Genomic DNA, 22,787 nt, shown 5'->3' on the forward strand with positions numbered 1-22,787 from the left:
CCTCCTCTCTTCATGCGGCCGCCGCGGCTGTCCGGCCATCGTTGGAGCTGTCTGCTGGGCCCGGGCCGAGACTGTTTTGGTGGAGCGCTGCTTGTATCTAAAAAACAAAAACAAACGTAACCTACTGAATATGCAACAGAAAGACAAAACAGATGGGGAACGGCACAGTCACGAGGCTGTAGTGTACCTGCAGAGCTGGAGGAAGGCTCCTGGCTGGTGGAGGGGAGGCTGCTCTTGTCGGACGCTTGGCTCGACTCCTCCATATCGCCCTGAGACACCACGGGGTCCACCGACACTTCGGCACCGGGCCTGAATCAAGCAAAATGCACCTGTGACCTTCGTAACCTCTCATTTTGGTGAAGTTATTGAAACCGAGTGGAACGAAAGGTTTCAAAGAGGCAGAAGTTGGAGGAGTGACAAACTGCTGAGAGGGCGAGGCTCACCTATCAGTGTCTGGCTCCAGGAAGACGTCGTCTCTCTCCTCCCCTGCACCGGCAGCTCCTGGTGTTGATGTGCTCACCATGGGAACAGACTGAGAGGCGTGCTCTGTGTCGGACTGAGCCACTTCTGAGAAAACAGTTACTGGAAGATAGAAAGAGGAAAACAAATGTCAACTTTCCACAAACTCGTAGTGCTCCCAAACCCAAATTTCATCACACTTATCCTAGAAAAGATAGTTTTGAGGAAGCTCGGGAAAAGGCAGTGTGACATGCTTTAACGGACAGACTGACAGAGACAGACAAATACCTGGAGCTGCAACTTGTAGCGGAGTGGTGGGAACGCTGCGTCCACCAGACTCCTCCTCGTGAGTGGCTAAAAACAGGGGACTGTCATACATCCCAAGACCTGAAGAGAAGAATTAGTTTGCAGTTAAAGAGACTGTGGTGCACACTGATGGCTCTTTGGGGTTAACATTCATCAAACATTTGGTAGATTACCTCCTTGTGACGCGAGCTGACCCAGATCAGAGTGTGAGGAAGAGCTGGTCTGCGGCATGTCCTCTGAAGGGCCAAACCTGAAGCGCGGCACGCCAGCTACCTGTGGCGAGCTGAGAAACGAAAGAGACACGAACGTGAATTAGGCGACTGTGGACGGACCAGTTAAGATTTCATTTTAGAAGCAAATGATCAAGTTTGAATGAATAAAGGCTGGTTTATACGAGCTCAAGTCTCAGTTTGAGGAGATGCAGTCAGACAGCTCTACATGACTGCATGTGTGTGGCCTATACACATGCTGTACTACAGTAATGTATGCCACAGGATAATGCAGCACACAACACAGGAGCTCTTTGCAGATTTTCCTCCTTTGCTCTGTTGACAGCGCTGCAAACCCTTCTTCAATGAGCTTCATGATGCAGTCGCCTGAAGTTTCACTTCACAGACGTGCCTCGTCAGGGTTATTTGTGGACTTTCTTGCCTACTTAATGGGACCATCAGTTGTGTTGTGCAGACGTCAGGTTGGTACACAGCTGACAGCTGTTAGGATTCATATTATGGCAAAAGCCAATGAGCTGAGTAAAGAGAGGCCACAGTCCATCATTACTGAAGGTCAGTTTGAAATTGAGAAAACTTTGAATGAGTCCCCAAGTGCAGTCGCAGAAACCATCAAGCGCTACGAGGAAACTGGCTCACATGAGGAAGAACAAGATGAATTTATCCGAGCATCGGATCACAAGTTAACAACTCCTCAGATTAGAGTCCAGATAAATGTTCCAGGAGCTGGAAAACCACGACCTCATGAAGCTCAGCGAGAGAACACCAAGTGTGCAAAGCAGCAATCACAGCAAAGGGCGGCGATTTCAAAGAATCGAAATTTTAAAACGTGTTTTGAGTAATTTCACAATTTTGTGTTGGCTACATAATTGCACGTGTGTTCCTTCATAGTTTTGATGCCTTCAGAGAGAATCTATGATGTAAATATTCATGAAAATAGAGAAGAAACAGTAAATGAGAAGGTCCAAACTTTTGACTGATAGCTGACACCAGGTCAAGTTATATGTACAATTTTTCCAACCAACATTCATCCGTCCATTAAATCACGACAGGTGACTTTTTTGAGGGGCGGAGCAACGAAATCATGCACAGACTGATTTGTGTGCTTAGAACAATTTATTTTCTTGTTTGTTTCAGTATTAATATAATATAATAATAATATAGCTACTTTTTGCATTATTTATTCACTTATTTGAAATGCACCAAACTGCACAAAAGACTTAACGTTGGGGATTTTTTATTTTTTTAAATTTCTGTTCGCCTGAAGAAACATTTTGATTTTTAACTTTTTGTTTAATTTGGTATTTGTTGTTTGGTTGAGTGTGTAAGGCAGATAAACGCAGTTATAATGGAAAAAGAAGCCAGTTTCTCTTCGTTTTCCTCCCCATCTCTGTGTTTTTATTTAAATTAAATGTTTTGTTTTTCCTGAACACAGACCACTGCCTTTCTTTCCTTCTGTTATGAGTTTGAGTAAGTGAGTCGCTGCATTTGGGCTCAATGCTTCAACCTTATTAGCAAACTTACTCATGGGCAAATAAATAAATAAATAAATCGCTCTTGTAAAAACGACCGGTGAACGCGATATGACCAAAATCTCATATCCTGATATCAGACATTTATCGTCACAACAACGACATATAATCTGTGGAGATCAGGGAAATTATTTCACTGCTATGGTTCATAATCATCATCATTACCATTGCATTAATAATTAATATTGATATTGTATTCAGATGTTTAAACATATTGGCACCCAATCAGCCTTTATTACAGGTGCAGTTATAACCACTTTAAACTGTTGAGTTAAATCTATCATCTTAAATGTTTATATGCAGATTCTGTTGCATTATAAAGGAAAGGCCTAACTCTGAGTACACTCTGTGCCAAAGTAAACAGGAAGTGCAGGCTTTTGCAGAGCGTGCTTGTGAAAGTTACTTTGAGGAGCTGTTGGGATAAGGCTATTTGAATAACCAGGTTATTTATTGTTATCTTTTATTCATTTATATCCTTTTTATTAAGCTTTGAAGTAGGGGCACTCATTTACAGCATTTGTTCAATATATTATATATATAGTTTTAGTAAACTGCTAACACATTTGAGAGTGGCCTCTGACTGTGAGCGTTAGTGGGTGAGAGGTGACAGAGTGTCAATTGATGTCAGGACACACACACACACACACACACACACACACACACACACACACACACACACACACACACACTGTAGCTAGGCTATGTTCTAGGTGAGAGTTCAGATATTTGCTGTCACTGCATTTTTGTGCGTGCAGAGTTACTAGTTTGTTGCAGAGCATGATTTGAGGAGAAGCGAGAGTCAGAAGATGGACAGGAAGACACCTGGCGCGGAGGCGAAGAAGATGCTCTTTTGAAACGTTTGTGGTTTTGAAACATATGTATCCATTGTATCTGTTTGACGTTGAAGGGGCGTCATTAAATTTAAGCCCTAATGGTATAAAACATCTGCTTGTGTATTGTTAGAGATCAATGCTGTCTGCGTACAGCGATCCCTCCACGCGTGTCATTAAAATCTTCGTTTGACGTCACCCGGCCGGGTCAGTGTGGTTATTGGAATTCCTCCTGTTTCCCTCCTTAATATCTGAACCCTTAACAAATCAAACATTTTACATTTTCTGTACATTTAGTGAATCTCGGCAGCTCAACTTGCGTGAAGTGTTTTCAGCCGCGCGTCGTGTAGCTGGAGTCGAGTGTTACATACGTTTAAACAGCTGCAGTTTTCTTTGTGAGCATTTATTACACGGCTGCGGGGAAAAGCCTGCTCTAAGGTTTATTTTTAGCACCGACGGCTCTTTTTAGCTTCTCATCTGTAAACTCTGCATCATATTTCACGTAATTCAGTTTATTTTGAAAGATCTCAGCAGGATCTTCAGCTTTATTGTGAAAGGTTTATGTTAAAAATAACCAAATGGACGGTGGACAACGCATAAAAACAGTCGCTGGTCCGTCCGTTGTGTGGTTATATTAAATATCAGAGAACTTTCAGAAATTCTACAGTGACCATCAAAACGATGAAAAATGATTGATGTAAACAGTTTATTTTGTGACACCACGAAACAAACGACAGCGTAAAATGAAACGACAGATGTTTTCATATCGTCATCTGATATTAGGGGTGGAGGAAAAAAATTGATACTTTGTAGTATGGTGATATTTTGTTTGCTAATAATGTATGGATACAGGGACAGCAGAAATCGATATTTTGTTACAAAAAGGTTTTTGTGCTCTGACTTCAGAGCATGTTGATCCTTTTTCTGAGCAAGAATCCTGACATTCCTTCACTGTCCAAATGTGTTTAACTTGTTTTTGGCAGCAATAAACATGACAGTTTACTTATTTTAATTTAAGACATGTTTTATTTTAATTAAGTTTAAAACTTTTTTATTTAATGTAAAATTATATTTTGTTTTAATTTACTTTCAAATTCTTCAGTTGCTGAAGGGGCTGCATAGTTTTCATAAACTGCATAGTTCAGAATAGCTATAATTGTACCAGATGGTTGATTCAGTTAAGTTGGACTAGACTGTAATACAAACCGTTCAGTTTGTCAACAATCAAACTGAAATGAGAGAAAGACTGAGTGTGAGACTTTGATATTAGAGAAAATGAATATTGATAAAGTTTACCTTTATGTACAGAATCTGAATATCGCAAAATATTTTTAAAAATTGCAATAATATCGTATCGTGCGTTAAGTATTGTGATAATATCGTATCGTGGGATGTATGGTGATTCCCACCTCTATCTGATATATATCGTTATATCCAACAGCCCAATCGTCGATGGTTGATAAATTTGTCCAGACCAAGGTTAATTTTTTGTCTGCAAGTCCAACAGTTTGTTTAGCACAAAAACCAGAAGGCTGAAGATGGAGAAGAACTTCCCCGTTCAACACGACCCCGAGGATACACTTAAAAACAACAGAAAACTGAAGTTTTGGACTGAGCCAGCCGGAGCCACGTCACCGGTGTGAGCTGAAGACGGAGGTGCAGAGATGTCCTCATAATCTGACAGAATCTGAGTGCTTTGCAACAAAGAGTGGGAAAACTACACTACGATGTGTCATGCCAGCTGCTACCCAAGAAAAATGAACAAATCAAAAGGTGCATCAACAGAGTATTAGTGTAACGGTGTGCACTTATACAACCGGCCTAATTTACATTTGCAAAATATTTATTTTTCCACTGACAAGTTTTCAGTGGAACTGCACAAACTACAGGTCACAATGAAACCAGGAGATTTACTGTTTGTATAAACGTGTAAACCTTGTGGCCCGATGTGTGTGACACTTACTGGATGGCCTGATCGAAACCATCAGAGCGGTGAGGCACCACCAGAGTGGGAGCGCTGGGAACCATCCTGTCATCCTCATCGAAAAAGTGCTGCTGCAGATTGAAAGAGGGAAGAAAAAGGGGTCAAGTTTCACACAGAGTTTCGTATGAACATTGTGATGTAAATTCTCAGCCTTTCGATGTGACTCACAGCGCTGCCCGGCACACCGGGAGCAAGTCTGCCCACTGACTGGCGGCGCACTGGGATACGCTGTGAAGGCAGCTGATGCACTGGTCTCCGTGGCGACTGGGGCATGCGTGTACCAGAGCTTGTGGGTTGCTCTGCAGAGAAAGCCTCCATTGTGCCGCTCTCAACTAAAACAGAATTCAAAGGTTCAAATGAACAAGAGAAAATAAGATTTTAGATAAATATACTTTAAAACACCAAAAATGTAAACAAAGTAACTCCCTTTATAATCAATATCCCAGTTACTTTACATTTAAACCTCCTTTTACCTAAAACATAAGCGAGTCGGGTTAATTTGCTTATTTTCCCCGTAAAGCAAATCTTCTTAGTGACCTTTGTTACGCTCGCTTTCAGACAGTAAACACAACACGACATCTTTCTCCGTCATCGCAGACTGTGGATAACTAATTGGATGGCGGGACGGTTTGTGAGCGCATGCAGAGCGTCTGAGGCACAGCTACGTATTCGACAGGGTTTCCTGGAGCTTACAGCTGGGTGTCTGGGAATCCGCCGGCCTTTGGGTGGAGTCGGACGCCCCCAGACTCTCCTCCGTCTCAGTGCCCGGCTCCGTTACGTCAGCTCCCTGAGAAACGAGGGAAATAAAAGGAAACGAGTCAAAGAAGAAATTCAAAACCACTCAAAAGGCAAAATTTGGCAAACGAAGGTAAGACCAACGAGTAACATAACTTTGATGAGTGAGAGGAAACGCCGAAAGAGAAAGGTCATATAAAACGAAGCAGTGCCAGGGTATACTGGCAGAGCATCACATGCTGATTATGATTCACTTTCTCCTCGTTGGAAACTAAAACAACTGCGAGAGAAACCGAGAGGTTAAAAAAACAGTTTGGCCTCCGTCACAGAGAAAAACTCTGAATCAGATAGTGAGACGGTCCAGTGGTCTAACAGCCCTGCTTAGCCTCCCTGTGCTCTAAACAGGTACTACAGATGGCTTCATCGATTCTTAAGAATGGTCCCGTCCTCTACGGCAGCGGTCTCCAACCTTTTTTGCGCCACAGACCGGTTTATGCCCGATAATATTTTCATGGACCGGCCTTTAAGGTGTCGCGGATAAATACAACAAAATAAAACCGAAAATGTAATGAATTTAAGTTAATTTCAGCTGCTTTTCTCGGGACGGAGATGTCTAGCGCAGCGGTCCCCAACCCCCGGGCCTCGGACCGGTATATAGTGAGACACCAAATGAGTTAAGGCCTCAGGCCTGACACATTCCTAGATTATATGTGTTATATGTATTGTAAGCATGCATTGCAGTTATCCTTCTATGTTCCAGTTTCCCTCAGCATGGATCACCTGGACAGTCACGCCAGTGAAGCTTAAGACCCTTAATGAACCGAACATCAACTCGAAATAAGCACAAATATGCAATGTGTATGAAATACTTCTAACCGTACTTGCTACTAACTACTAACCGGGCCGCGAGAGTTGAGGCTCAGGTGTGAAATGTATAGTTTTCAGGGTCTTTATCGGTTTTCAGCGTTATTTTGTTATCGTTTTTATCGCTTACTCGGTTTTCCTGGGTCTTTTCATGTGTGTTATGAATAAATCTTCTTTTTTTCGGTACCGGTACTAGTTTGATTTTGTTGTATTTATCCGCGACACCTTAAAGGCCGGTCCGTGAAAATATTGTCGGGCATAAACCGGTCCGTGGCGCAAAAAAGGTTGGAGACCGCTGGTCTAGCGCCAAGATGCAGTTACAGAAACAGCTTTTTCCCGCTGTCGTCACTAAACTTACCCGTGTATGTGTGGACGGAGGCTATTCCTGAAAACTGCAGTTTTGAAAAATATCTCTGTCCACATGTAAACGCTAAAAATGCATTTAAACGCTGTCAAGAACATTAGTGTAGAAGCCTGGGAGGGAAACAGTAAACAGGGTTTCATGCAAACTGTAACTACTTCTGAAAGGTTTGTTTTTTTTGGAAAGGCAGCTAATTCTGTGTTACTTTTCAAGAGCCTTTATATTTTAAATGTTAATAACCAAAAACAGTGTTTTGGCTGGTGTAGACTCACAACTTAGGAATAAAATGCATACAGCATGAATACATTTAAATTTAAAATGTATTCAAACCCGACGTTGGTGTTGAATGAAGTTCACTCTGATGGATCTAAATGGAGGGACAGTAACTGTGTGTATGTTTATTTCCTAATACGAAGCTTTTTTTGTTTACACATTTTATAGTTTAATCTGCTATTTAACATTTTCTATCGTGTATACAGAGAATAGTTTCTATTACTTTGTTCAGATACCTGCCTTTGAATATAACACATATATCATTATTCCAAAACCTCACACACAAAACTGCAAATCCACACTTCAAGCCAAACCTCACACAAAGATTACAAGTAAAAAGCTCGTTAGCTGTTCCTTTGCAGACACTGACTCATCCCACTGAATATGTGCAGCGAAGACTCGAGTAAAAACGTAAACAGCTAAAGTCAACACAGGCGCGCAGACAGGACGTTACGACACGGGGCGGCATGTCAGTGACAGTGAAACGAGAGCGTGTGGAAAAACTGAGTGTGTGAGCGGGAAAGGCAGCGAGTGGGAAGGGTTAACACGGCGTGTGGGTGGCAGAGGTCACAGAGGTCACAGCTGGAGCTGCAGCTACTCTTACCTCTGTGTCGTCTCCTTCGTAGGGCTCGTTGCAATCTCCGCTGCCCTCGTTGCTGTCCTCTCCTTCCTCTCCCATCTCTCCGTCATCATCATCCTCCTCGTCATCTTCCTCCTCCTCGTCTTCATCTTCTTCATCCTCGTCATCGTAGTCCTGGAAAACGGAAAATTTGTAATCGAATTTTCACCGTTTTACACGTCGTCTTTAAAAAAAATGGAACAAAACTGCCGTACCTGCTCTTCGTCTTCCTCTTCCTCCTCTTCTTGTTCTTCGTCACTCTCTGTGTCCGTTACGATAACGATCACTTCCTGCTGCAGTTGTTGTGTGCTCTCGCTCTGGCTCAGGGTGACCTCTTGCTCCATTGTAAGGGACTGAGAGGCTGAGCCTTCATCTCCATCCTCCAGCGTGGAAAACGCCTCGGTCTGCGGGGCGGAAAAATGGCCGCCATTGACAACGCAAAACATCACGCAAACTAGATATCAGCACACAATCCCTGCATGAATGTGACAACTAGGGATGCAACGATACCAATTTTTTCAAACCAATACAATACCGATACTTGGATCTGAGTACTTGCCGATACCGAGTGCAAAAACTGATACTTCTACCACACACACACACACACACACACACACACACACACACACACACACACACACACACACAATTAATTGGAAGACAGGTTTTATTTTATTCTCTGCTGATAAAAAATAAAATCGTAATAAAAATGACCACAAAATATTTCAAGTGAAAAATAAGCACTTCTGTTAAATTATTGCAGAGTCTCCACATTGTAATTTAACAAAATACCACTGAACTATTGGCACTGTCTCGAGCTTTCAGAATAATAAATAAACACTTCTGTTTGGAATAAAATAAATACAAATTAGGTTTGAGAATAAAATTAACTTTTAAATTATTGCAGAGTGTCCATAATGTAAACAAACAAACAAAATAACGAAAGTATTTGGCATTGACAAACAAACTCCTCATCTGCCCGTGGATTATCAGTCCACTGTGCCGTTAAACTGAGGACTGACATCGCGCACACACTGCTTGTCTTTACCTCTTCAGAAAGTTTTGGCACCATTATCTCCCTGATGTGTGGGCGGTTGGGAATTTCATATCGCAGCTCGAGGATGCTGAGAAGACGGTGCAATCCTATGTTTTCCACGACCGGCATTGGCTGGTCATCCAGAGCGATAAAATGAGTCAGAGACTCTGTTATTTTAACTGCTCGTGGATTTTCTCTTGACATTTTTCTTCGCTTTTCCAAAACCTGAGTTAAAGTTGGCTGTTCCACACTGCTGACATTTTGTTTAGCCTAGCTACAGCAGCCTCCAGTTTCTCTTTTTTATCTGGAGTCGCCAGTCTCACTCGCCTAACCCTGTGCCTGTTTAGCGCGGGGTGTCCCCCTAGTGGCCAATCTAAAAACTACAACAGAAATGACAAGCCACCCTCTGACTAATGAAATAAGTTAGTATCGTATCATGGTATCGGTTAACTTTTACAAGTATGAGTACACACACATTTTACAGTATCGGCCCCGATACCGATACCAGTATCAGTATCGGTGCATCCCTAGTGACAACATTATCACAAGACTACTTTATGGTACTGCTACAATGGTGAAAATTGTCTTATGGTACAACATTATGAAATCCTCACTGGCAGCTTTAAGATTGAGTCCTATTTATTTACTTTTAATCACTGCAAAGATTAAAATAATGGTAATTATTAGCTGATGTACAAAACTAAAAATGTTTTGGCCAACCTGGCTTCCTTCTCCGTCTAGACTGTCTGTCGGCACCACTCCCTCGGCCTCAGCGCTATCCTCGGCCAGCACCTCTTCCTACAATCAGACAATCAGAACCGGAGCATCAATATTCGCTCAAATTTAAAACAAACAAACAATCAAAACCATGGAGGTTTATGTGCATCAGTCCAGCCTCACCTCTGGACCCACTCTCTGGATAATGCGCAGCTTCTTTGATATGGGAGCCCGTGAGGTGTCCTCCTGAGTGGCTTCAGTGTCAGCGACCACGCTGGCGGTCTCCTCCTCTTCCCGAGGACGCTTGGACATTGCTGATGTTCCCGGTGTTGCTGACACTGGAGAGAAAGTGTGGCTATTAAGAAAAAACCTCCACGCGTGAGTCTCGTCGTCTAAAACAAAATATCGCCTCGGCTTTCAAAAACAATCTCTCACCGGTTCCAAACACAGAGGACGACGTCGACGGCCGCTCCACCTGCGAGCTAGGCGTGGCCTCGATCGCCACAGGCGGTGGCTCCTGATTGGCTGGCTCTGTATGGGTCATGCTCTGCTGCTGCGTTGGTTGAACGAATGCGGTGGCCTGTGTCTGGGTCTGCTGCACAGTGAGCATGGGGCTAGCTAAGGTCGTCTGGACGTTGGGGCTGGCGGAGCGCACCGAGCCGCTCGCACTGCCGTACACGGTCACATGCTCCACTGGTGGACCTTCAGCCGGCTGCATCACTGTCCAAGAATAAAAATTACAAACACTGCAGGTTTTACCATGACTAAAAAAAATAACCTGCGGTTAGTTTCCTGCGACTCGCTAACAGCTCAGCTAAAGCTTTGCCGTTAAACCTACCTTCCTGCGTCTCCACCTGGGTGGTGGGCATGACCGTAGCAGTGGGCGTAGGAGTGGGCACAGGAGCTGGGGTGATCATGGGCCTGATGCTTGCTCTCGGAGTGGGTTTGTTCCCTGGGTTGACGGGCTGTTTACTGGCTGTAGCAACTACAGGTGTAGGCTTAATGTTGGCGGTTGGAGGCTCGGAGGTGCTGGCACTGACGGAGACAAGAATTAGGATGAGTCGTTGTTCTCTGGACCTCAAAGATCCACTAAGAAAATGATACTCTCTCCTCCAAATTCGAGACGTGGCACCTACACTGCCATTTAATTTTGAGATTGCAGACGTCAGCGGCACGACCAAACGAATGTCGAACAGCAAAAACTAAGAAAAGTGCAAGTGTGGAGCAGCCACCAGTCAAACGAATAAAGTCAGCATTAAGACAAATACAAAACTCACGAAATGCATTGATGCATACTGAGTAAGACTTTTTAACCCTTTAAGACCTACCATAGAACCAAGTCCGCCAGAGCTTATATTATATGTTTACATGCTGTGGAGCCATTTTTGGGAGCATTTCAAGTTGATATACATCAATACAACCATTATAGCCCAGATTTTAATAATATGTATGCATTAAGTGCATAGTAATTACATAAATTGCAAAAAAGTGCAATAAACTACAAAAAAATTGAAAATCGTTTTTGTTTTTTTAACATATATTTCTAGTTAGAGAAATTTAAGAGGCTTATCCCTCAAAGCTGTAAATACAAAAAAGTTGCACAAAATAGTTTCCCACCACAGGAAATTTATTTTGAGTGTCTTCATAGTTTTATTTTTGAAATACACCAATTTTTATATACTGCAGGAAAAACGAAAATAAATATTATAATGCAAATTTGCAAAAAAGCAGCATATGCATCAAAATAAACTATTTCCAGCAGTGCAATATGAGTCCTAAGCATCCCAGAAAACACCAGTATAGGCTCATGAGGCCCTGATGGTAAAAAAAAAAACCACATTTCCGTGAAAATGACGTCACTTCCGGTTTCAGGCAGGTCATGGCGGACATGCAAAAGTTCGCTCTGACGTCTATTCCAATGTAGGAAGTGTTACAAACAGCTGATCGGATCGGCAAAGCGTGTTTCTGGAATATTATGTTTTTGTTGCTGCAAGTGCTTTTTATGCAGTTTTTGCAAAGCTATATGTGGAAGGAAACTGTGACCGAGGACAAGCTGATGGCATAAGATGTAAGTACAACTCCTCCGGTTTCATATGCAAAAAAAATTATTGCGCTAGCTCACGTGGTTGCAGAGCTACAAGGATTTAAAAATAGTTACGCAAAACAGAGCGTGCAGCTCTGACCGGTTTTAAAGGGTTAAATACTCCACGCTTAAATAGTGCACCTACCTGCCCCTGTCTGCAGCTGGAGTGGTCTTCAGGCTGATCTGCCTCTGCTCCGTGCTCCTCTGCGGCTCTTGGGTCTAAAAGCACCGAAAGAAAGAAAATGCTCAGAATCAGGACGCCGAACGGTCTCTAAACTCGCCGTACTTTTCCAATCCAACATAGTTAAGCCATCAAAATAGAGAACACTGATAAAATAAAGCTTCAATTTTAGCAACGCTTGCAGATAATCTGTTGTAGTTGTGTGACACATACCTAAAACATTAAAATATTTATATTACAGCAAACCAGTGTAAGTAGCCTATAAAGTAAACAACATCCTCACCTTGCTGGGACCTGCCTCAGCTGGCTCGTCTCGCTGCTCTTGTCTCTCCTGTTGACCTCGCAGCTCTCGGAGTTCTCGCTCCTGCCGACTCAGACGGCCCTCGTATTGAGACTTCAGAGCGCTCACTCGCACCTCCAGCTCCTCGCGCTGCTGTTTCAGCTCCTCGTTTTCCTTCTGCAACTGGTCTTTAGCGCCTGATCATAAATCGCAAACGTCACAGATTGGAAGTGAGAAGCGATGCTCGTTAACGCAGAGCCAAGCGATGTGAGGAAGAGCAAGTAACTGGTAAAAATCAGGAGTTTATGGTAGTCCACTCACCCACGAGCTGGTTGATCTTCTGCTTGGCACAAACGATGGCTTTCCTGGTCTTCTCCTCCTTCTCAGCCATCTGCTGTCGGAGCGCGTCCTCCTGAGAAGCTTTATCCTGCAGCTCCTGCCGCAGCCTGGTCAGCTCTGTCTGCAGCCGAGATGATTGCTCCTGGGCGTTACGTGCATCGGTCTCGCGCTCCGTGACCACCTAAGGTTAGCGTGCAGAATTGTCTAAACACTTGTTTTTTCCCACCCTCCCAAGAACTTTTAGTATAGAGGTTTATCAGCACATATAACACCGTTGGAATAAAAACGGGGGGGATTCAGCAAGTTTTCAAACCTTGTTCATGTTCTCCAGCTGTCCTTCTAGGTCTGCACTCCGAGCTTCAGCTTGACTCAGAGAATCTCTGAGGCTCTGCAGCTCCTGAACCGAGGCCTGACGAGCCTCCTCCTCTTGGGATGGGCCTGCCGCGGCCTCAGCTACAAGCTGGAGAACATATGGAGTTAAAGTTTAACCTCAAGGAAGCACAACTGCACTACTGATGAACTAATTTATCACCAGATGATCAATTGAAACATATTTTACAACCACCCACTTTTACTTCAGGCTTTGGATTGAAGTTTAAGCTGTAATGGTAACAAGTACCTTGTCGTGCGCCACCTTAAGCTCATCGTACTGCGTCCTGTAACGCCGTCCGATCTTCTTGATCTGTGCGATGGTTCGCATCTTCTCCTGGAGTTCATGGTTTTTGGTCTCGATCTCCTTCTGCAGCCCGTTCTTGTCTTCGGTGATCTTACTCATACTGTCACGCAAGATTTGTATTTGGTTCTGCAGGGAAGCTGTGAGATTATTTGTCCTATAGAGAGAAAAGAAGAGAAAACAAAAATGAATGAAGACAGAGGAAGAAAGAACAGACCAGGAGAGCCCAGTTCAGCACCTGTAGTTCCTCACCTGACCACCTCTGATTTAAGTCTGTTGTTTTCCTCATTCAGCTGCTGGATACGTTTGAGATGTGCCTCCTTCTCAGAATGCAGACGCTTGTACTCTTCTGGATCCGAATCTTTCTGCTGACTCACCAAATGCTAGAGCGACAGAAGGAAAACGAGTCATTCATCTCACAACTTGGAAGTCAAGTCTGTCTCATGACAAACGTAACTTTTCCCCTTCGTATGAAAAACAAAATCTTTTAGTTGTTTATATTTGGGTCTTTGCACTGACCTGAGTACGAGCCTTCCAGCGTTTGATTTCCTCTTCCAGCAGCTTCTTCTCTGCCTGCAGCATGCCGCTTTTCTCACTCAGCTCAGAGTTGGCCTGCTGCAGTGGCAAGATGTCCGACTCCAGCTTTTGCACCTGAACACACAGGAGATACGATTTCAAACATAACTGCCGCTTTGCTGCTGATTTGCTCCACCGAGTTGTCAAGTCTGCAGTTTATGTCTGTTTAGACTCTGTGTGTCTGTTAGGGTTGGGCGACTGAACGAATATATCGACTATCGCCGATAGGCTGAGCCCACTGGCGATTGTTTTTACAAGAGTGACTTATGAGTAAGTTTGCTAATAGTGATGGAGCTAATAGAAGCAGTCAACAGAAAAAACATAATAATATCACGCTGTTTCATCTGTGAGCAAATGCTTGTTCCTGCAGAAGCTGGTGATAGCCTAGCATACTCAGCACGTACATGTTAATGCAAGTTAGTCGTGTTTGAGTCCTTTGCTCGCACTATTCGTCTGCACCGCTTTGGTTACATCCTCAGGTTTACCTCTTTCATCTGGTTTAAAGCCAAAGAAATCCCAAATTGGTGACTTTATATATTTTTTATTGCTGTCAGCGTTAATGTGCCGTCATCAAGACAAATGCGATTAACAGTTAACCCATCTGTGCGCAGACTGAGTCAAAATCCCTGAAATGTCTCTGTCAATGCATTTGTTCACTCTGCGCTCCAGATGTTTTGAGCGCGTTAATAATTTTTAATCGTGATGACCGCGTTAACGCTGACAGCCATCATTTTTGGGAAATGAGTTCGTCCATGTTTGGACTTCCTCTTGTTAACGCGCAAATCCGTGCATGATTACATTGCTCCGCCCATCAAAAAGTCTGCGCATGTGCGAATATGTCGACTGGACTGACGAGTGTCGGTTGAATTTTTTTTTTTTACGGCACTACACAGGGTGAAGTGTTATCGCCGTCCTTAATTGCTCTTAGTATTGAACCGTTAGCTGAACTGATCAGATCCAACCCTCTCATACAAGGAATTAGAGATGAAACCAATACAAAACATAAGCTGTCACTTTTCGCAGATGATATTCTGCTATTTTTAGAGAATCCGGTCACGTCTGTCCCGGCCCTTCTGAGCAACCTTAAAGATTATGGTACAGTGTCAGGTTATAAAATAAATACCAATAAATCTGAGGCCCACACAGCTAGATCATCTTGTATCTTTTAGACGCTCCAAACAGGGCTTCAGATACTTGGGGGTAATTATTACTCCTAAAACCAATCAGCTACTTGCACTCAATTATGATCGGTTGTTCAAGGAGATTAGGGGGGACTTGGACAGATGGAACCTACTCCCACTCACTTTTATGGGGAGGATTGAATGTATAAGGATGAATATTCTTCCACGCCTATTATTCCTATTTCAGCACCTACCCATTTTGATCCCTCAGTCTGCATTCAAATTATTACATCTAAATTTATCTGGCAGAATAAACGACCAAGGGTCAGACTCAAAGTGTTAATGTCTGAAAAGGAAAAAGGGGGCCTCAAGTTGCCTAACTTCAGAATGTACTATTGGGCAGCTCAATTAAAATCAATGGCTACCTGGATTATTCGTGATTCAGAAATGCAGTGGGTATCTATGGAAGAGTATTCATTACCAGGTATCTCCCTTCGGAGTCTCCCATTTCTCAACCCACAATCACAATTTCTTTTTTTACATATCTTCCAACCCTAGTGTCTGTGTTTACATATCTTTGTGGGGACCAACAGCCCTTATGGGGACAAAATCCTGGTCCCCGCGAGTTTGAAGGCATTTTTCAGACTCAAAATGTGGTTTTAGTGTCAGGGTTACAATTAGGTTACGGTTAGGCATTAGGGGTGGGGGAAAAAATGGATACTGTGTAGCATGGTGATATTTTGTTTGCTAATAATGTATGGATACAGGGACAGCAGAAATCGATATTTTGTTACAAAAAAGGTTTTTGTGCTCTGACTTCAGAGCATGTTGATCCTTTTTCTGAGCAAGAATCCTGACATTCCTTCACTGTCCAAATGTGTTTAACTTGTTTTTGGCAGCAATAAACATGACAGTTTACTTATTTTAATTTAAGACATGTTTTATTTTAATTAAGTTTAAAACTTTTTTATTTCATGTAAAATTATATTTTGTTTTAATTTACTTTCAAATTCTTCAGTTGCTGAAGGGGCTGCATAGTTTTCATAAACTGCATAGTTCAGAATAGCTATAATTGTACCAGATGGTTGATTCAGTTAAGTTGGACTAGACTGTAATACAAACCGTTCAGTTTGTCAACAATAAAACTGAAATGAGAGAAAGACTGAGTGTGAGACTTTGATATTAGAGAAAATGAATATTGATAAAGTTTACCTTTATGTACAGAATCTGAATATCGCAGAATATTTTTAAAAAATTGCAATAATATCGTATCGTGGGATGTATGGTGATTCCCACGTCTATTAGGCATCCATTTTTGATGGTTAGGGTGAGCAGCATTAGATGACAACACAGTGAGTGTATGTAAGACTATAAAGAAATCTGATACGTGGGCACTCATTCACTATAACTCACCCTGTCTGTGAGTTTCAGGTGTGAATAGTGATCATAAATTGAGCTGACCATTCAGATTCAACATGTTGGTCTTTTTGGACATTTTTATGGTCACAATAACCTTTGACCACCAAAACTCTTAAAATACGTAGATGTTAAAATTTGAGATGTACAGAAGACATTCCAGACTCTGCATCCACGTAGCATGCAGTGATCGTCAAAGGGAAAATAAAATAACGCTCTTCTCACGGGTGTTGTCAACATCAAATTTAAACATATAGTGTACAAATGAGGAGAAACTAATCTCCAGTGCACTGCTGTGTCTCATCAGTGAGACTGACCTTAGCTTGAGTTTGCTGCAGTTCCTGCTCCATCTTATCCCTCTCTTCTCTCAGACTCTTGTTTGTCTCCAATAGGATGCTCATCGTTTCCGTCTTCTTCATCAGCTCATCGTGCTGAGCCAGGGTCTTCGCTGTCACCTGAAACAGAGTAAAGTGACAGATAAAGAAACTCTGTAGGCGATCTGCGTGCTCGGTACAGCCGCAAACCAGAAGTTACCGAGTCAACGAGTAAACAAACAAACCTGCATCCTCTCTCGAGCAGCGCTCAAACTGTCCTGCACCTCCTTCAGCTCTCGTTCCAAATGCTCCACCCTCAAACGGTAACGCAAAGTCTCCCCTTGGGCGACCTCAAAACGAGACTCTGAGATCTCCTTCTCCCGACGTACAAACCTGTGATGAACAATGCGGATCAACCGTTCTTAGAAATAGTGAAATCATGACTGTGCCAGAACAGTCATGATTTGTGGGAGTCCTGCAGTGTAAGCTAGATAAGCCCGTTACCTGAGAATCTCAAGAAGCTGGTCCTGGGATTTTCCCTCTTCAGTCAAAGATATGTTGAGGGAACTTTCACTGGCAGCACGCTGCAAATTATCCGCCATCTTGCTGCTCATGGCCTGGATCTGCTCATGAAGGAGGGTGTTCTGCCTTTGCAGCTCCTCATAGCGGCTCTCCATCTTGGACATCTCCTCCTGTAAGACGAGTTAAGACGAATTAAAACCTATAATATATCTAACATAACATATCTAATCTATTTATGTAATGTAAAACAAACCTTGAGGATCTTCTCTTGCTCCTCCCATGACACTCTGGCCTCCAGTAGCTCAGCACTGATCCTCTGCTCTCTCTCCCCCAGCTGGTGTTTGAGCTCTGCAGCCTGCAGGACCTGGGCTTTAGCTGCCTGCAGGGCTTCCACGTCCGCTGCGTGCAGCATCATCTCCCGCTCATATTTATCTTGAGCTTCAGCTGCCAGTTTAACCTTGAAGAGCGAAAGAAGGTTTGGAGTCAGAGTTTCTCAACATTTTCTTTGAATTCATATTTAAATTTTTTCCCTCTCCCCACAAATTACTTCATATTTTTGATTTTTACCTGCATTAACCCTTTAAGACCTACCATAGAACCAAGTCCGCCAGAGCTTATATTATATGTTTACATGCTGTGGAGCCATTTTTGGGAGCATTTCAAGTTGCTATACATCAATACAACCATTATAGCCTAACTTTTAATAATATGTCTGCATTAAGTGCATAGTAATTACATAAATTGCAAAAAAGTGCAATAAACTACAAAAAAATTGAAAATCGTTTTTGTTTTTTTAACATATATTTCTAGTTAGAGAAATTTAAGAGGCTTATCCCTCAAAACTGTAAATACAAAAAAGTTGCACAAAATAGTTTCCCACCACAGGAAATTTATTTTGAGTGTCTTCATAGTTTTATTTTTGAAATACACCAATTTTTACATACTGCAGGAAAAACGAAAATAAATATTATAATGCAAATTTGCAAAAAAGCAGCAGATGCATCAAAATAAACTATTTCCAGCAGTGCAATATGAGTCCTAAGCATCCCAGAAACCACACAGAAAGTCATAAAGTCAAAGATAACTTTTAAAAACACCAGTATAGGCTCATGAGGCCCTGATGGTAAAAAACGACATTTCAGCAAAATGACGTCACTTCCGGTTTCGGGCAGGTCATGGCGGACATGCGATAGTTCGTGCTGATGGACGTAGGAAGTGTTACGAACAGCTGATCGGATCGGCAAAGCGTGTTTCTGGAATATTATGTTTTTGTTGCTGCAAGTGCTTTTTATGCAGTTTTTGCAAAGCTATATGTGGAAGGAAACTGTGACCGAGGACAAGCTGATGGCATAAGATGTAAGTACAACTCCTCCGGTTTCATATGCAAAAAAAATTATTGCGCTAGCTCACGTGGTTGCAGAGCTACCGGGATTTAAAAATAGTTACGCAAAACGGAGCGTGCCCGCTCCGACCGGCTTTAAAGGGTTAAGTGACCTCAAACCAGAATATTCCACACTTGGATTATTTTCCTCCATGTAATATTTTATTACGACTGCTTACCTGATCTTGGCAGTCCTTCATAGCCTGCTGTTTCTGGGCTTCAGCGACTGCAACCTGCTGTAGCGCTGCCTGGTGGTCTGCCTGGGCACTGCTAAGACTTCTCTTCAGATCATTTGTCTAACACAAACAAACAAAACAAAAACGTTTCATGTAATAGAAACAAGTAAACACATTTTTCACTTGTGCCTGGTTATAACAAGGGTTTCGTACTTGTTCCTCCAGAGCAGCCAGGACGCTCTTCGTCTGCTCCTTCGCGTCCTGCTTTTCTTTCTCTGCTTGCAGAAGCTTCTCTTCGAGTCTGCAGCGCTGCTCCTCAGCCTCCTTCATACGGCCTTCGATGGATGAGCGCGCCTGCTCCGTCACCTGGTCGTCACACACGTCACATTTAGAAAAACAAAACATTTACGTGATTTTAAAAACTTAACGTGCCAAATTTGCAATTGTTGAGACGATCTCAACCCTGATCATTGTGTACACCAATAATAAATATTATTGAGCTGCCTCGTGGCTACTTTTTAACTTTCATACAGTAACAGACTGTGAAGCTTCTTGAATCACATCTGTATCATCTGTACTTTCATATAAAGCTACAATGTCAACATAAACTAAAACAACTTTTTATTTGATTAACAGCAACAACCCTTTGAATTTTTTCCCACTTTCATATTTTTTTGGGTGTTTTATGAGGTGATGTAGTTTCACGATCGAGCCCCCAACCTGTTTCTCGTTCTCCAGCGATTCCTCGAGGCTCTGAGCCATCGCTTGGTACTGCTCCATGCTGGACGTGGTGGCCCGGAGGCTCTCTGCAAGCTCTTCAACCCGCGTTTCAGCAAGCTGCAGGCGGCCTCGTAGGTCCTCTCTGTCTTGATCTGAACCAGGCAGGCCTGCAAGCGAGTAAAGCATTTTGGAAGTCGTTGTGTGATGAGAAAGGGGGACGCAAGTGTGCACTAATCAAATATACCAATTAAGTTTGAAGAACTTGCTTAAATTCCCACAGATTTTCAAAAGAAGCGCGGTTTTAGACATTTTACTAGACCTCATCTCAAATAAACAGAATCCAGTGCAACACTCAGTGTTTAAAAGTTCAGATAAAACTGGAACATCTGGGAAATCTGAGCAATTTACTTGGGTCTCAAACATTCAAACTAGGACGTAGGATCCGAAAGAATGACGACGTTAAACATGCCTCGTGGTAGGGCTGTGCGATATGACCAAAATCTCATATCCCGATATAAGAATTCTATCGTCCGATAACGATATAAATCACAAAAATGTAACATTTTCTGTAAATTCTGTGAATCTCGGGCAGCTCGACTTGCGTGAAGTTTTTCCAGCTGCGCGTCATGTAGCTGGAGTCGAGTGTTTTAACCGATGCATGAAACGATACATTTTTAGACATAAGTTGTAACGGCCGCCGTTTTCTTTGTGAGTATTTATTACACGGCGTGCTGCGGGGAAAAGCCCGTTCTAACGTTTGAGTCTAAGGTTTATTTTTTAGCACCTGGCGTCTTTTTTGCTTCTCATCCGTAAATAATCTGCTCTTTCACGTGATTCAGTTCATTTTGAAAAGTCTCAACAGGATCTTGAGCTTTATTGTGAAAGGTTTATGTGGAACATAAACAAGCGGACACGCGATGGTGTTACCGTCGTTGTTGCTAACCAAAATGCATAAAAAACAGGCGCTTGTCCGTCTGTAGTGTGGTTATATTAAATATAAGAGAAAGAGAACTTTAAGAAATTAATTTAGCCACTACAGTGACATCAAAACGATGAACAAATATTGCTGTAAACAGTTTATTTTGCGGCACCACGAAACAAACGATAGATGTTTTTATATCGTCATCCGATACATATCGTTATATCGAACAGCCCTACCTCGTGGTATTTCATGACATCCCGACAACATACAAAGAATTTCGGTTTGTACGTGTCTGGATTTTATTGTGAATGTTAGTTTAACTTCTTCTGTCTGTAAACATTTAATGCCGACCTCTGCCAATCGGTGTAGAGGGGGAGCTCAGGATGTGACGCCCTTCGATGCTGCCTTGCTGCATCCTGAGGGCGTTGAGCTCAGACTCGGCGGCATTAAGTTGTTCCTTTGTTTTTTGGTGTAAGGCGACTTGTGCCTCCAACTGCCTCTTTGCATCCATTAACTGGATCTGTGCGTATGAAAAAAAGAAAATCATTAGCACTATATCTGCATCCTTCTCTGGCCTACAAAAGATGATAGAAACTGTTTTATTGGATGCCTACTTCCTGGTTTCTGCTGAGCAGGTGGCGCTGCTCCACTTCTTGTTCGAGCCTCTTCTGTAGCTGCGAGATCTCTCGCTCCTGTTTCTCTAACTGGCTGTTCAGACGCTGACGTGTGTCGACCTCGGAGCGCTCCAGAGTCGCCTAAAAGAACAGAAAATGTTAATTTTGTTTACGTGAAGATGTGACAGTCAGACACTGACAGAAACAAAATAACCTGAATAGCCTGGAGGTTGGTCAGCAGCAGGTTTTGGCTCTGCTGCTGGCTCACAATCGTCTCTTTCTCCTGATTCAGCCGCGACTCGACCAGCTTCAGCATGTCTCTCTCCTTACGCAAGTTCTCAGCACGGCCCTGAAAAGGTGGATGAGATTCAGTTTACAGTACGTGTCTCAGTATATCCTGGACAGGGACACGTCCAACTCCAAAGTGATCCGAAGCACAAATATGACACTGGATACGGGGCAAACCTCAGCCATGGCGAGTTTCTCCTTGGACTCTTTAAGATCCTCATTCAACGTGTGGACGGTCTGTTCAAGCTTTTGCGTGGCAGCCTCCATCTTCTGTCCTTTCTCTCTCAGTGAAGCAATCTCCTTCCTGTAGCCCTCAACATTGTCCTGCAGCATCTCATACCTGAGAGCGTAAAAAGCTGACGTCACTTCTGCTGACTGATGTCCTTGTGATTAAATGTTTGACTTTAACAGTGGATATTTCCCCTGAAAAGTTCACGTGCTCCCCCCCCCCCCCACACACACACTTATTTATTTATTTTTAATTACCTTTTGGAAGCAAACTCTAGCTGTGTGGATATCTTGGCATTCTGGGAGCGGAGCTCCGAGAGCTGTTCCTGGAGTTTCTCGTTCTGTTCGGTCATTGTCTTCTCGCTCTCCGCGCGCTCCTTCTTATAGGTGGAGAAGACGTCCTGCAACTGCAAAGAAACCAGACATTTTATTTACTTTGATAGAGGTGTTAGTAAATAAATAAATACAATTGTATTTATATAGCACCTTTCTAGACAGAGTCACAAAGTGATGCACATAAGATAACAAATAATAAAAGGGTAAAACAGACAATATAAAACAGGCAGAAATTTAAAAAGGTGAGTTTTGAGTTGTTTTTTTAAAAACAACGACCGAGTCCACAGTTCTTAATGTATGAGGGAGAGAGTTCACAGTCTCGGGGCCACGGTGGCAAAAGCGCCGTCACCCTTAGTTCTCATCTTAGTCTGTTTTATAGCAAGTAAGCTCTGATCAGATGACCTCAGGGACCTGCTGGGGACATCGGGCTGTAGCAGATGGTGCCAGTCCATGCAAGGCTCTAAATGTCAAGACCAGGATCTTAAAATGTACTGAAATTCAACAGGAAGCCAGTGTAGCTGAAACAGCAATGTGTCACATGAGAATACTTGGAGGATTTTGTCAACAGCCTCGCTGCAGCGTTTTGCACAACCTGCAGACGATCCAGAGAACCTTTGCTTAGACACATAAACAAAGAGTTACAATAGCGTGAGGAAATAAATGCATGTATAGCT

At 42.8% G+C, this 22,787-nt stretch overlaps 1 protein-coding gene across 1 annotated transcript in view; it reads right to left on the minus strand.

Annotated features, from left to right (window-relative positions):
* tprb (translocated promoter region b, nuclear basket protein) overlaps positions 1-22,787 on the minus strand; it is a 29,892-nt gene that overhangs the window by 485 nt on the left and 6,620 nt on the right. Inside the window, exons 17-49 of the mRNA XM_087831133.1 lie at positions 22,036-22,184; positions 21,727-21,889; positions 21,476-21,610; positions 21,262-21,402; positions 20,999-21,167; positions 19,726-19,892; positions 19,219-19,371; positions 19,009-19,125; positions 17,702-17,905; positions 17,431-17,618; positions 17,172-17,319; positions 16,930-17,067; positions 14,019-14,150; positions 13,752-13,882; positions 13,446-13,656; positions 13,140-13,286; positions 12,809-13,007; positions 12,491-12,684; positions 12,172-12,245; positions 10,782-10,978; positions 10,379-10,663; positions 10,127-10,281; positions 9,947-10,024; positions 8,406-8,594; positions 8,176-8,325; positions 6,032-6,125; positions 5,507-5,670; positions 5,318-5,409; positions 939-1,048; positions 748-846; positions 444-582; positions 188-309; positions 2-97 (exon numbers count right to left, since the gene is read on the minus strand). Coding sequence (XP_087687259.1) covers positions 2-97; positions 188-309; positions 444-582; positions 748-846; positions 939-1,048; positions 5,318-5,409; positions 5,507-5,670; positions 6,032-6,125; positions 8,176-8,325; positions 8,406-8,594; positions 9,947-10,024; positions 10,127-10,281; positions 10,379-10,663; positions 10,782-10,978; positions 12,172-12,245; positions 12,491-12,684; positions 12,809-13,007; positions 13,140-13,286; positions 13,446-13,656; positions 13,752-13,882; positions 14,019-14,150; positions 16,930-17,067; positions 17,172-17,319; positions 17,431-17,618; positions 17,702-17,905; positions 19,009-19,125; positions 19,219-19,371; positions 19,726-19,892; positions 20,999-21,167; positions 21,262-21,402; positions 21,476-21,610; positions 21,727-21,889; positions 22,036-22,184 — 4,930 coding nt within the window. The remainder of the gene's footprint in view (position 1; positions 98-187; positions 310-443; positions 583-747; positions 847-938; positions 1,049-5,317; positions 5,410-5,506; positions 5,671-6,031; positions 6,126-8,175; positions 8,326-8,405; positions 8,595-9,946; positions 10,025-10,126; positions 10,282-10,378; positions 10,664-10,781; positions 10,979-12,171; positions 12,246-12,490; positions 12,685-12,808; positions 13,008-13,139; positions 13,287-13,445; positions 13,657-13,751; positions 13,883-14,018; positions 14,151-16,929; positions 17,068-17,171; positions 17,320-17,430; positions 17,619-17,701; positions 17,906-19,008; positions 19,126-19,218; positions 19,372-19,725; positions 19,893-20,998; positions 21,168-21,261; positions 21,403-21,475; positions 21,611-21,726; positions 21,890-22,035; positions 22,185-22,787) is intronic.

Source organism: Neolamprologus brichardi, chromosome 17 (assembly GCF_056152115.1).
Source record: "Neolamprologus brichardi isolate AB-2024 chromosome 17, ASM5615211v1, whole genome shotgun sequence".
Classification (NCBI taxonomy): Eukaryota; Metazoa; Chordata; class Actinopteri; order Cichliformes; family Cichlidae; genus Neolamprologus; species Neolamprologus brichardi.